This window comes from Colletotrichum paranaense, assembly GCF_030867605.1.
Source record: "Colletotrichum paranaense strain IMI 384185 chromosome Unknown Scaffold_2.1, whole genome shotgun sequence".
Lineage (NCBI taxonomy): Eukaryota > Fungi > Ascomycota > Sordariomycetes > Glomerellales > Glomerellaceae > Colletotrichum > Colletotrichum paranaense.
In genome coordinates, this window is record NW_026848960.1 from 299568 (window position 1) to 312353 (window position 12786).

At 52.5% G+C, this 12786-nt stretch overlaps 5 protein-coding genes across 5 annotated transcripts; 3 read left to right on the forward strand and 2 right to left on the reverse strand.

Moving 5' to 3' along the window:
• Positions 1-269: 269 nt before the first annotated feature.
• CPAR01_01967 (eukaryotic aspartyl protease) lies at positions 270-2049 on the reverse strand (the record flags this gene model as incomplete). The annotated part of the gene is made up of 3 exons (XM_060486255.1): positions 270-550; positions 610-1708; positions 1825-2049. The coding sequence occupies 3 exons, from the start codon at positions 2047-2049 to the stop codon at positions 270-272; spliced, it is 1605 nt and encodes a 534-aa protein (XP_060353583.1).
• Positions 2050-4003: 1954 nt separating this feature from the next.
• CPAR01_01968 (uncharacterized protein) lies at positions 4004-4507 on the forward strand (the record flags this gene model as incomplete). Its single annotated transcript, XM_060486256.1, has 1 exon — positions 4004-4507. A coding segment is annotated over one exon (504 nt), but the record flags the coding sequence as incomplete, so codon positions are not given.
• A 2093-nt stretch (positions 4508-6600) lies between these two features.
• CPAR01_01969 (uncharacterized protein) lies at positions 6601-7623 on the reverse strand (the record flags this gene model as incomplete). The annotated part of the gene is made up of 1 exon (XM_060486257.1): positions 6601-7623. One exon carries the CDS (start codon positions 7621-7623, stop codon positions 6601-6603), a length of 1023 nt encoding a protein of 340 aa, XP_060353585.1.
• A 363-nt stretch (positions 7624-7986) lies between these two features.
• On the forward strand, positions 7987-8914 carry CPAR01_01970 (CHD5 domain-containing protein; the record flags this gene model as incomplete). Its single annotated transcript, XM_060486258.1, has 3 exons — positions 7987-8172; positions 8254-8440; positions 8526-8914. Coding segments are annotated over 3 exons (762 nt in total), but the record flags the coding sequence as incomplete, so codon positions are not given.
• A 972-nt stretch (positions 8915-9886) lies between these two features.
• On the forward strand, positions 9887-12730 carry CPAR01_01971 (uncharacterized protein; the record flags this gene model as incomplete). Its single annotated transcript, XM_060486259.1, has 5 exons — positions 9887-10015; positions 10093-10171; positions 10239-12269; positions 12326-12505; positions 12558-12730. 5 exons carry the CDS (start codon positions 9887-9889, stop codon positions 12728-12730), a joined length of 2592 nt encoding a protein of 863 aa, XP_060353587.1.
• Positions 12731-12786: the final 56 nt, after the last annotated feature.

Genomic DNA, 12786 nt, shown 5'->3' on the forward strand with positions numbered 1-12786 from the left:
GTGTCGGCCGATAAGACATCTACATGGGAGCATAAAGGCATAGAGAGACTCAACACTTGAATAAGCAACATGAAATAGAGACAAAATATAGCCGCAAAGAATCAGACGCTTTTATTTACCATTACAAGTTATATCTATATCTACAATGGCCGAATTGTAGGGGCCCGTCTGTGTCGGTCCCCAGGGGGTATCATGTGCACATAACCATCCAATTTCCCATCCATATCTGCAATCCCAAGATCGCCGCACTTGAACAAAACTTAAACTCCTCAAAAGAATCCCAACATAGCGAACAAGCATAAAGATGCTGCAGCGGCCACATTGATGTGATTGATAGAGGCATATGATGCAGCACCTGACTGGGCTGCGGGTGAGGTCTGCGCAGCGGCGCTCCCTGTGGCAGTCTCATGGCCTCCCAAACCAAGGGCGGGACCGCTCGTCGGCACAGCTGACACAACAGTCGTTTGGCCAGGGTTGTTAACCACTGCCGGTGTGGCCGAAGCAATTGCGGTGCTAGTTACTGGTGGAGGGTCGACTCTAGTCGCAAATCCTAAAGTGATAGCGGTTAGTATCGAGGGTGATGAGATGAACAAGATAGTGGCGACTTACCTATGCGTTTTTGGTCCTTGTCGAATACAGCATAGACGTTTTTGAGGAAGACGTCTCCTAAAAGCCAGGCTCCCGCTACGACCTCATGGCCGTAAATGTTGCTGGTGCATGTACCGTCTGCTGCAGGGCTGGATCTCCAGTCCTTAGGGGAGATGACATAGCTAACACCCGAGAATGTGTATGTTACATCCTTGTTACTGTCGCACGGCACCTTGTACGTCGTGCCATCGTCCGAGGTAGATCCAGGAATGTTCTTATGGAAGGCAGCGACGTCGCTCTGAGGTCCAAAGACGTAAGAGGTACCGGTGTCAACATAGGCGAGCTTGCCAGCTGCGCCAGACTTGAGGCCGTCGTACTGAATGCCATCAAGAGGGATTGCCCAGTCTCCGTTGTCGTTTCCAACTCCGGTGTAAGTGATGTTGCCAGTGTACTTTTCGGTGTTACAGGTACCAAAGCTGATTTCGCTCGTGTTCGGTCCATCAGTCGCTCTGTTGAGATAGACACAGAAAATGTTTGCAGGAAGTTGGCCGGAACTCTTGACAACTTGCATGAAGTTCTCGGTCTCGCCACCCGCCATGGAAAGTCCCAATATGCCGTCGAAAGGGAAGTGGTTGAAATCATCAGACGTCTCGTTGGCCACGCCGAACTGGAAGTCAAACTTCATGCCCGCAAAGGAAACAGTGTCGGTGATCTTGTCGCCTTTGACTGAACCCGACCCGTAGGCGACAGCAAATGTCTCCCCCTTTGGTTTGTACGTGTCCGAGTCCGTAGGGCCGTATGAACCATGCTTCTCGCAAGCCGACGATGTGCAGGAGCTGCCCATAACCCAACTAGTTCCAGCTCCGGTGTCGATGAGCATCCATAGAGGCTTCTCCTTGGAGCCTAATTTGACCTGAGCAAAGTAGGAAAAGTCGGTACCATCCTGAGCGACGGCGGCTGCGGTCTTGAGAGTGGTGTCCGCCGCTGTGACAATGCGATACAGGCTCTGTCTCTTAGACTTGGATGCCCTTTCTCGGATAGCAGCGGACTGGAATCTCGCATACTTGCGGGAAAGACGTTGTACCTCACGGGCAACTCGTTCGGATTCGGACTCTTCAGTCTACAAGGCTTTACGTTAGCGACCCTGGGCTCAAAGTTTCATGTTGTTCTTTGGTGAGTGGTTTGACCAGGATCACAAAGCCACTTCTGAATATTCATCAGGATATTTCGACTTACCAAAGATTCCTTTGTAATTTGAGGGCCGACATGGAAGCCGGGAAAGTTGATGGCCTTGATGGCATCGACAGCATCAGATCCAAGGGCATCTTGATCCTTCAATTCCCTCTTGTGGGAACTGCATCCACCTTCGAATGGACAATGCTCAGATACGTCCCAGGGAAAGAAGGCGTGAACAGACGTCAAGAACAGGGACAGCTGGGCGAGGACCAAGGTAGAACGCATTATGCCTTGGCTGTGGCTGGCAAGTCGAAGTGACACTCGGTATGGATACGACGAATGGGCGATGCAAAACGTAAAGGTGTCGAGGAGTAAGGTAGGCGCTTTCAAGTCTAAGTCTGGCGGTGATTCAACAGTGCTTGACGTGGTGAATAAACTCAAGGCAGCTTATGACAGGTGATTGACAATCGAAAGACGCTGGACGCTAAGTGATTCGCTATACAGACGATTTCGGCAAATGTAAGCTCGAGCAAGCAAGCGGGTACCAGACTCCGCGATTTCGGACAGATTATGTTATTAGGGATTAAGTTGAGCGCATTGAAGGCCGGTAGAAGCTGGACGGAGAGCCGTCAGGAGTCGGGTCGTTTACGAGAGGAATGCGTAATCTTTTGATAGTAGGCTTGGCTAGTGGTTCTGAAATGCTGTACGCGGGCCGGTTGAACCAAGGGTGAGACAATGGAATAGAGGGGCGGATGATCGAGGGCGGCGGCGGCGTGGAGCTGCAGAGACACGATGCAAGACAATGAGACAAGTGCAAGGGTGAAGAGCCGAGGACAAGGGACTAGCAGAGGCGATGAGAGGTTCTGCTGTCTGTCTATATCTGTGACCAAAGACAAAAACGAAAAGGCGAGCAAGGGGAAAGCAACTCTTGAAAAAGGATGAGATGCACCCCGGGGGAGGAGGAAGAGGAGGAGGGTGGAGGTCGGTGAGGTCACGTAAAGTGATGATGTGAGGTGAAGAGGAGAGAGAAGGAGGCGAGGAGGGGATCGTGGGGAGTAGATATGGAGATTTGCGAATCGGAGAGCGAGGAGCCCCGGCTGAGTTGCCAGGCCCAGGCGAGCTAAGGCTTCTAGCGACGATGGGCTGGTCCAGGGTCGCAATTGGGAAGTGTGGAAGTGCAGGTGCAGGGTAAACCGCCATGGATGGTGATGGGCGAATAGGCGGGCTGGCAGGGGTACGGAGTACGGGTACCTCACAGCAACTGGAGTTCTGGAGGACGCTACAGAAGAAGGTCAGACATGGCTTGTCATTGAAAGGAGCTTCACGTTGTAGATAGCTACTCCGTAGGTAGTATTGATTATGAGGGTGCAGAGTACCTTGAGAGAGTAAAACGGCCGGGGGAATACTTTGGAGCTGGCGGATGACGGCTTCCTCTGCTGGACTGGTGGCTCAACCATCAATGACCCCAAGTGGATGGCTCTAGACTCGAGGTAGTTGGGATGGACAGCAGCTAGTCAGATCTGCACACATGCATGCAATTGCACACAGGGGGGGGCGGCGTTTCTGGCTTGATTGTGGACTGTGGTTGCCATCGGTTGTTCATTGCCTTTGGATTGCCATTGGGTCAAACTTGTCAGTTGTTTCTGGCATATGTTCTGGGCTGCGTCGTTTCTCGCGCACCTCCATCTTCCATTTTCGGGACTTGAATTCTTTCTGCCGCGTCGTTCCGTCTTTCCTGTCAGCCGCGGCCTGCCAGTTTCTCTCTTGCTCCTTCCTCTTTCTTTCTTTCTGTTCATGTCTTACCAAGGAAAGCCATGCCACGGTCGAGGCCACCCCTGACTTGCAAGTACCTGGGTACCTTACGCTTGTACCTATCCTTCCTCCGTACCTACCTTCCATTGGGCGATTGGGTCATGCTTTGTGTGGAGACCACATGGTCCGTGGCGTCATGCAGCTCGCTGTTTCCCAGAGAGAAAAGTGGCAGGAAATACCTAGCAAAACGAAAAGGAAAGAGCCGAGAAACGAGGGAAACACACCGCGACACCTTATTGCCTTTCTCTATTGAGTCTTCACATCAACCGAGAAACAAAGTCTCTTCCTTGTGCGCTCATGGGATGAACGATGGGCAATCCATTGGCCAATTCGACCGTCCATTCAGGTCAACATGCGACATTGATTGGCCCCCTGCTTCACGCGTCCTCGACCCCCAGCTGTCGATTCTTTTCTCTTTCGGGCCTGCGCTTCTCAGTCTCCAGTCTCCAGTCTCCAGTCTCCAATCTCAGGGGCGCTGCTGTCAATCAGAGCTTCTTTGCCAGGCTGCTTGTTGCTTGTTGCTCCTAGGGACCGCCAGCCCATTTGCCCATGCCAAGTGCCTTGGCTTGGTCGGTCCCTTATCTTGCCGGAATCCCACCCCGTCCATGACTTCTCTGGCGTCTGCCGACGCATGCGGCTGTCGTTCTTGATTCTTCCATTATTCGAGGCCTCGCGGCGTCATTGTCTTCTGTCTCAAATTCCTTCGCCTTATATCTCGACTCGCCGTCTGGATCGGTCTCAAGTCAACACCAGGCGGAACAAAACTACCGCCAACTCAATCGCTTCGCCGTTTGCATTTGGCATCGCGTCCCATCTCCACCTCAGCAAGCCACCACCTCGTGGTAAAATGCCTTTCGCTCGTCACGGTGGCCTCGGCCGTCGACCGTTACCGTGTGTGGTGGGATACGAAAGTCCAACAGGCAATTACTAGCCGCAGCCACCGAAGAAAAGACGCTTAACCTGCCTTAGCGGCATTGGCGCCTCGAAAACAAGGGGCACCTCAACCATCTCCACTTCCAATGTCGCCTCGCTGCTGCTTCGGGCCATCTTCTCCAGCTTCTCTCCAGGCTGTTCCCTTGCACCAAAGGTGGCTACCGGCCCTTTTGGGACCAATTCAATGAGTCCAAATGTGATGGACATTGACCCGTCACCCATCCACCTGTCTACCAATCACCACCACCATCTGACACGGCATCTTTGCTTCTTGTCTCACTGTCGACGCTCTCCCGAATCTCGCCCGCTTCTCGCTCACTTCTTGTCCATGGACTTGGAAGTTGGTCAACCAACCAAGCCACAGCTCCCGTTTCTTTTGTCAAAAGCTCCATGACGACTGCATGCGACTTCCAGCGCTGTGTCGAGACCATTTCTTCGGCCGGGAACGTGCGTCTGTCGCCGGACTCGAGCACGGTACTTGCTCGACCGCGCATCCACGTCAATCAAACCATCAAACGGACTGACGGGCGCTGGGGCTGGCTCGTGCTCCTCATGTCATTTGGATATCCGATCTTCCATGCTCAGGACCGTGGACATATTCCATAGCCCGTACTCGAACTGAGATGGGCCACGCTCGAAGCCCATGTTGGATGGAGCTCCCAAGTTGCAGTGCACCGCAATCTTACGTATCTCCAGTGCTGCTAGCTTGCTGCTCCGTGTTCGCCTCCTGTGTAGAATGGCACGACTGGCTACCTCGGTCATTCTACGGGCGTCTTCCAACACTCATTTTCAACCCGGAGCCTATCTAGCCGTTTTGGCCCTTACCTCTAGGACCCCCAGCAGCTTTTGAGAGCACCTAGAGTCTGGACCAACATCCAACCGTGGTCCAGTAAATGATCAACCAACTGGACTGGATGAGATCAAAGAAGAGATGCGTGCGGCAGATACTCAATTCACGGTGGAAATCATCGCCGTCAAGGACCCTGGGCTACTCCAGGGTCCAATTTGCCTCGAGCCACCTGAGCTTTACACTCAAACTAATTACCCGGCCCTGGCGTTGCTGGTCAGAGCTTCTTCCCTTTAAGTTGACTGACAGTCCTCGAGAACAAAAGAAGACAATTACAGACTCTACCGCCTACAGCGCCTAGAACCCCTTCCACAACAGCATGGAATTCAATCAACAGGCGCGTCAATACTCAGTCTTCTCCCGTAGTGAGGCCTTCGGCTGGCGGCTTCTTGACCCGACTGCAGCGCTGCACGAGCATCAGCACAGCCGGTTCGCAACAGGTAATAACAAGCCAACATGATGCGCGGGCGCCAAATCGTACAGACGTTTGCTAATACTGTTTGCAATTGATCGTTTAATCATTGTTTAAGACGATGTGCATCATCACGATCGATGGTGAAGTCCACGTTCTGTATCCGATGATGTTGCATATGTAAGAGGCGTCCCTGTCAACATTTCACAGCGAATTAGTTGTCGCCATCTCAGCCGTCGTCCTGATCTTCTTCAATGAGCTGCTAATGCGGATGTGGCGGGCGGACAGGGGCTTCCGAATGTGGATGTGATGGACAGGGGTCGCGGCCGCGAAGGGTTTCAGCCGCGAATCACCAAGTCTCGATCAGATCAGCGTGGCTTTCGGCTGTTGGACGATTCGTTGCTCAAGAATGCTCCCAATTACAAGATGCATTGCACTAATATGATTTGTAACTTGGAAGGCCGGAGCTTTATGATCTTGTTGATCCCTTGGAGGATTGCCAACTAAGGTAACGTTAATGAGTGCAATTATTTCCGAGTATGAAGAAACCAGGCATGATTCTTCTCAGTAGTTCATCTGTGGTGCTCTATGCTCTACGCTAAGCGCAATGCCGCCATTTTTTTCTTACCCATAAAATAAAGCAACAAACGTTAAGAACCGTTATGAGAGAAATATTCAAGGCTCACCCTGGAAGCTCATTGAATCCGAGAAATGAGCATGATGTATGCTTCTTCCGGAAGTCTAAAATTGTACTTGTGTAATCAGCACTGGTACCGGGGTTTCGTCGGTTCTCCTCCTCCTCTATTTCACCAACATCACTTTTACTTGTCTTCTATACAGACTGTCTGGCCATTTGACCGTACACATCCCACCATGTCCGTGCCATCCTCAGTACTGCGGCTTCGAGAGAGTCGTCGGTGCTGGTTGCTGCCAGCCGCTCTTGAACACTCACGAACCTATCTCTATCGATTTGTCCTAATATTGGCCGAGATGCTATGGTGCGTAGAAACCACCAGACTGACTCATTACACCACCGGAGAGATTCCGCCAAACCCAAAGTCTCATTATAGACCAACGAAACTGTCCCTCTGTCGTCCTTCCCTAGCCTGTCAATCAAATGCGCGAGGAAGGACCAGCCAGAAATATCTGAATGGTGTCTGAAGGACCACTTCTTAACACTCTGAATCAGGGACACAAGCACGTCGAGCTCGGAAACGGCCAGAAACGTCTTTGTCAACCACCGGGCATGAGTCCATGCATAATAGTTACGAGGATGTCGTTCTCCAGCCATCATGACAACCGTCTCGACATCCTGTTGGACCACGACGGGAAGCCCGGCATCACGGTACCGCTCCGACAGCCAGCGTCGATGGTTCCACAACGTTGGTGACTTTGTGTGTCGATGCAGTCGGCTGGTGAGTAGACTATCCACGAACCACTTCTCCCGTGCTAGATTCACCTTCACGGTGTCACCCGCGGAGACCACATCGGAAAGAAGACGCTTTCTGGTGTTGGCGGCTGTGAGGTGCTCAGGGTCCATCAGAAGTAGGACGCTTGTTGCAGCTATCAGCTGCTCTCGTCCCACCGCAGAAGAATCATTGGCTTTGTGCTTCTGAAGGATTTGTCTGGCGAAGAGAAAGGCTTGAACGATGCGCAGCTTGGGAATCGCAACTGCATTCTCGTCTCGTAGAAAGATCTCGTCTGGACCCATTGGATGGCCCTGGCCTAGAATCTCGATCTCGAGGAGATTATCATCTTGCGGCTGCGCAAAAAGCCCAGAGATGTCGTTAAAGATTTTCTCGTGGTCGCCTTGTTTCAGGGCAGCTATGATGTGCTTGTTCAGAGCTCTCGACATTGCTGTATTGAAGGGTTGTTGAACAGGACCGTCTTGGCCTTGAGCATGTCTGTGAGCCTCACTACAGAACGCTCGACAAAAGTGATTTAGCGTTTTAACGGCAGCTCTTGAGTAGCGAGCCGAACCACAGGAATGGACCCAGAGCCACCTAGGTAGGTAGGTCAAGACGTTGAGGCCGTTCAAATCTTGCTCCGATGGAATGTAAACGCGGGAGTTGAAGGTGATTGGTTCTTGCTGTTGGACGAGGCGGCCAGTGGCTTACAGTGGCTAAGGTCCCCGCTAAAGATGCAATTCGCGGGGCAATGACATAGGACCACGTTTTCCCGCCCACCCAAGGGCACCCTCGAGCCCTGTCACACACCTACCTATCGACAACCGTTCAGCCTCGCACATCACAGACATGTGCCGATAGATACCGGAACCACCGCTTGCGAGTCTGTGATCTACCAAAGGGTGTCTACCATGCCCTCCCTACTCGTCATCATCCTTGTGCTGGAGGTGTTCTCCCACCTGGTCAACACCGTCGGAGCTGCAGCCATCAACAATCTGGTCAGTCTGCCTTTCACCTCCCTTTAACCTCGCGCCCTGCCGGTCACGGAAAGATCGCCGCGTTTGCTAACAGCCTAGCAGCTCTGGACAACTCTCAACTACCTCCCCATCTCGACCGCCAAGGCAGCCGCGCAGCATCGAAAGCTGCAAGCCGACTTTCTCAAGACGCGAAAGGAGCTGAATGCGACTAGCAGTCAGGATGAGTTCGCCAAGTGGGCCAAGCTCCGTCGGACGCACGACAAGCAGCTGGAGCAGCTAGAGAAGAGCAGTATGTTACACAAGGCTACGATGTGGCTTTCATGCCGGGCTATAGAGATCGTGATGGCTAACGTGTACACTTTGCCAACACGCAGAGCAAACCCAGGAAGCATCGAGATCAAAGTTCGATACCTACCTCACTGGCTTCAGATGGGCCCTCACCAAGGTCCCTCAATACGGCCTCCCCTTCTGGTTCTCCAAGGAGCCCATGTTCTGGCTGCCGTACGGCTGGTTCCCCTACTACGCCGAATGGATCCTCTCGTTCCCCAAGGCCCCAATTGGCAGCGTTAGCATCGCTTCGTGGCAGCTGGCGTGTTCGGGCATGGTCACGCTCCTCACCGAGCTCATTGTCTCGGTTGTGGGATTCGTGTTTGCGACGAAACAGAGCAAGGGACAGCCGGTCAAGGTTCCTGCGGCGTCAGGTAAGACGGCGGCGTCCAAGACCGCGGCTGGTTCGTCTGAGACGGAGAAGAAGGAGTTGTAATGCGGCTAGGCGACTGTGGGCCGCCGTGGCGAGGACCTTAGGCAAGCACATATCAAATAAAGTAAATGTCTTTGGCTCATAAGGAGTGGTTCCAACATTGTGACGCTGGAAGCCTTTGCTTTTGTCACAGGCATCATCTCGAAATTTAACAGGGGAACAAAAATACCAGAGACGCAATCAAGCAGGCAGAGGGAAATTGCAGCACTCTTAGCAAGTCATGCAGACGCTATAGCCAGTTCAAGGGTCATGGCCGCGTGCTTGTGCATATTATACAGGAAGGAAATTTTCATAGAATGTATCTCGTCTAAATTTGACGCAAAGTTCTTAATTGCAAGGCTAAGACTTTGTAACACGATCAAGAATAACCCTTGGCAGGGCATTTGGGGTTTGCTCTAGGCGTCATATTGACTTTGGTGACCATTTGAGTCCTTGCGGACGGCCAACAAAGCTTCGAAAGCGCCATCGTCACGTAGGATTGATCTCCTTGTCTTGCAAAAGAAAGAGCTGTTGGTTAGTCTGGTGTAGCAAATTGGAGCTCATGAAACAAAGCTACTGGCAATAGCAACTCTGAATCCCACAAGATGTTGCCATCTGAAGCATTCGAGTGGCAGAGCGATTTCCCAAGGGGAAACAACCTGTAATTGCAGGTATCGCTTGCTGTATCTCGTACTTTGAGCTTGATGTGAATGAAGAGGAGGGAAAGTTGAAGCGTCTGCTGTGGATATTTCGCAAAAAAATATCTGCTGGGAAGGTGCACCGCCACAGCCCACTTTCAGGTCGCGCCACACTACGAGGTTGAAAGACAGACCCATTTTCCGGATTAACCACCAGCCGAGGACCGTGCTCAGCCCCATCGTGCATTCGTCCGGGAGGCAACGACATCAACTTGGCAGCTCTGTGTTTAGTACCTGCATCGACAAGCTTAATCAACAACCCCCATCGAACGGTTCGGAGCTCCCGCCATACATCAAGATGGCGCCGGCACAGGATACCATGTTTCGCTCGGCGAACATGAGTATGGTGCAGCTGTACATTTCGAATGAAATCGGTCGCGAGGTTGTCACAGCCCTTGGAGAGCTTGGTCTTCTCCAGTTCCGAGATGTACGTCGCCAACCCCCTTCCTGGAAACTATCGAGGTCGACATGAATATCGAAGCTAACCGACCGTAATCTATTTAGCTCAATGGCGATGTCAGTGCTTTCCAGCGCACCTTTACTCAGGAGATTCGAAGACTCGACAATGTCGAACGCCAGCTGCGTACGTCATCATTCCCCCAACCGCGCATCACGAATCCTCGGGTTGGGATAGACTAACATCGAGGCAGGCTATTTCTACGCCCAGATGGAGAAGGCAGGAATCCCTCTCAGAAAGTTCGACGTCGATGCCGAAAGACTTGCCAACCCATCGACCTCCGAGATTGACGAACTCGCCGAGCGAAGCCAGAGCCTCGAGCAACGCGTCTTCCAGCTTAACGACAGCTACGAGACCTTGAAGAAGCGCGAAGTCGAGCTCACCGAGTGGCGCTGGGTTCTCCGCGAGGCTGGCGGCTTCTTTGACAGAGCCCACGGCAGCGTCGAGGAAATTCGCGCTTCCACCGATAACGATGACGCTCCTCTCCTCCAGGATGTCGAGCAGCACAACTCGGCCCCTGAGGTCGAGCGGTCCTTCTCTGGCATGAACATTGGCTTCGTGGCCGGTGTTATCAATAGGGACCGTGTTGCCTCCTTCGAACGCATTCTCTGGAGAACGCTGCGCGGAAACTTGTACATGAACCAGTCTGAGATCCCCGAGCCGCTCGTCGACCCCACCAACAACGAGGAGATCAACAAGAACGTGTTCGTCATCTTCGCCCACGGGAAGGAGATCCTGGCCAAGATTCGCAAGATCTCCGAGTCCATGGGTGCTGAGGTGTACAACGTGGACGAGAACAGCGACCTTCGTCGTGACCAGATCCACGAGGTCAACGCTCGCCTTAACGACGTTCAGAACGTTCTCCGCAACACCCAGCAAACCCTGAACGCTGAGCTCACCCAGATCTCTCAGGCATTGTCAGCTTGGATGGTCTTGGTCACCAAGGAGAAAGCCGTTTACAACACGCTTAACAACTTCTCGTACGATCGTGCTCGCAGGACTCTCATTGCCGAGGGTTGGTGCCCGACGAACGACCTGCCGCTGATTCGTTCTACGTTGCAAAACGTTACGAACCAAGCTGGACTCTCGGTGCCTTCCATCATCAACGAAATCCGCACCAACAAGACTCCGCCTACGTACATCAAGACGAACAAGTTTACTGAGGCGTTCCAAACTATTGTCAACGCTTACGGTACTCCCACTTACCAGGAGGTCAACCCGGCACTCCCTGTTATTGTTACCTTCCCCTTCCTCTTCGCTGTCATGTTCGGTGACTTTGGGCACGCCGTCATCATGGTTTCTGCCGCCCTCGCCATGATCTACTGGGAAAAGCCTCTCAAGAAGGTCACTTTCGAGTTGTTCGCTATGCTCTACTACGGAAGATACATCGCCTTGGTTATGGGTCTTTTTTCCCTCTTCACCGGTCTTATCTACAACGATGTCTTCTCCAAGTCTTTGACGCTGTTCGACAGTGCCTGGAAGTGGGATGTTCCCGACGACTACAAGCCTCCTCAGACTCTGACTGGTAAGCTCAATGACCACGGTTACCGCTACCCCTTCGGTCTGGACTGGAGATGGCATGAGACAGACAACGACCTTCTCTTCAGCAACAGTTACAAGATGAAGATGAGTATCGTTCTGGGTTGGGCCCACATGACCTACTCCCTCATCTTCGCCTACGTCAACGCCAAGCACTTCAAGAAGCCGGTGGATATCTGGGGTAACTTCGTCCCTGGCATGATCTTTTTCCAGTCCATCTTTGGCTACCTCGTCATGTGTATTCTCTACAAGTGGTCCGTCAACTGGAGCGACCCCCAGAACCCCCGCAACCCTCCTGGACTGTTGAACATGTTGATCTACATGTTCCTGCAGCCCGGCAAGCTCGAGGAAGGCGCGCAGCTCTACCCCGGACAGGCCACTGTCCAGGTCTTCCTCCTGCTATTGGCCGTCATCCAAGTCCCGATTCTGTTGTTCCTGAAGCCTTTCTGGCTCCGCTGGGAGCACAACCACGCTCGCGCCAAGGGTTATAGGGGCATTGGAGAGAGCTCTCGCGTTAGTGCCCTCGACGGCGACGATGACGAGGACAACGGACTCAACGGCCGCCCCAGCTTCGAGTCTGATGGCGAGGGCGTTGCTATGATCACGCAGGACCTGCACGGTGATGGCGAGCACGAGGAATTTGAGTTCAGCGAAGTGATGATTCACCAGATTATTCACACCATCGGTAAGGAATACGACAGCCAACACCTAACATGGAAAAAAAACTAACGATGACTACAGAATTCTGCTTGAACTGCGTTTCCCACACAGCCTCGTACCTTCGTCTCTGGGCCTTGTCACTTGCCCATCAACAACTCAGTTCCGTCCTTTGGTCCATGACCCTTGGACCTGCTCTTGGTTTCTCTGGCATCTTTGGTTCTATCGCTATCGTCGTGGTCTTCTACATGTGGTTCTTCCTGAGTAAGTTGCGATACTCCCCTCTCTTCTTAACATCTACTAACAGCACACTCAGCCATTGCCATTTTGGTCATGATGGAAGGTACCAGTGCCATGTTGCACTCCCTTCGTTTGGCTTGGGTCGAGTCCTTCTCCAAGTTCGCAGAGTTTGCCGGTTGGGCCTTCCAGCCGTTCTCTTTCACTACGACGTTAGAAGAGTCTGAAGAGCTGAAGGAGTACCTCGGTTAAGAAACTTCAGCTGGAGGTTTTCCAAGAGTGTGATTTACTGCATTTTGTTTTTCATT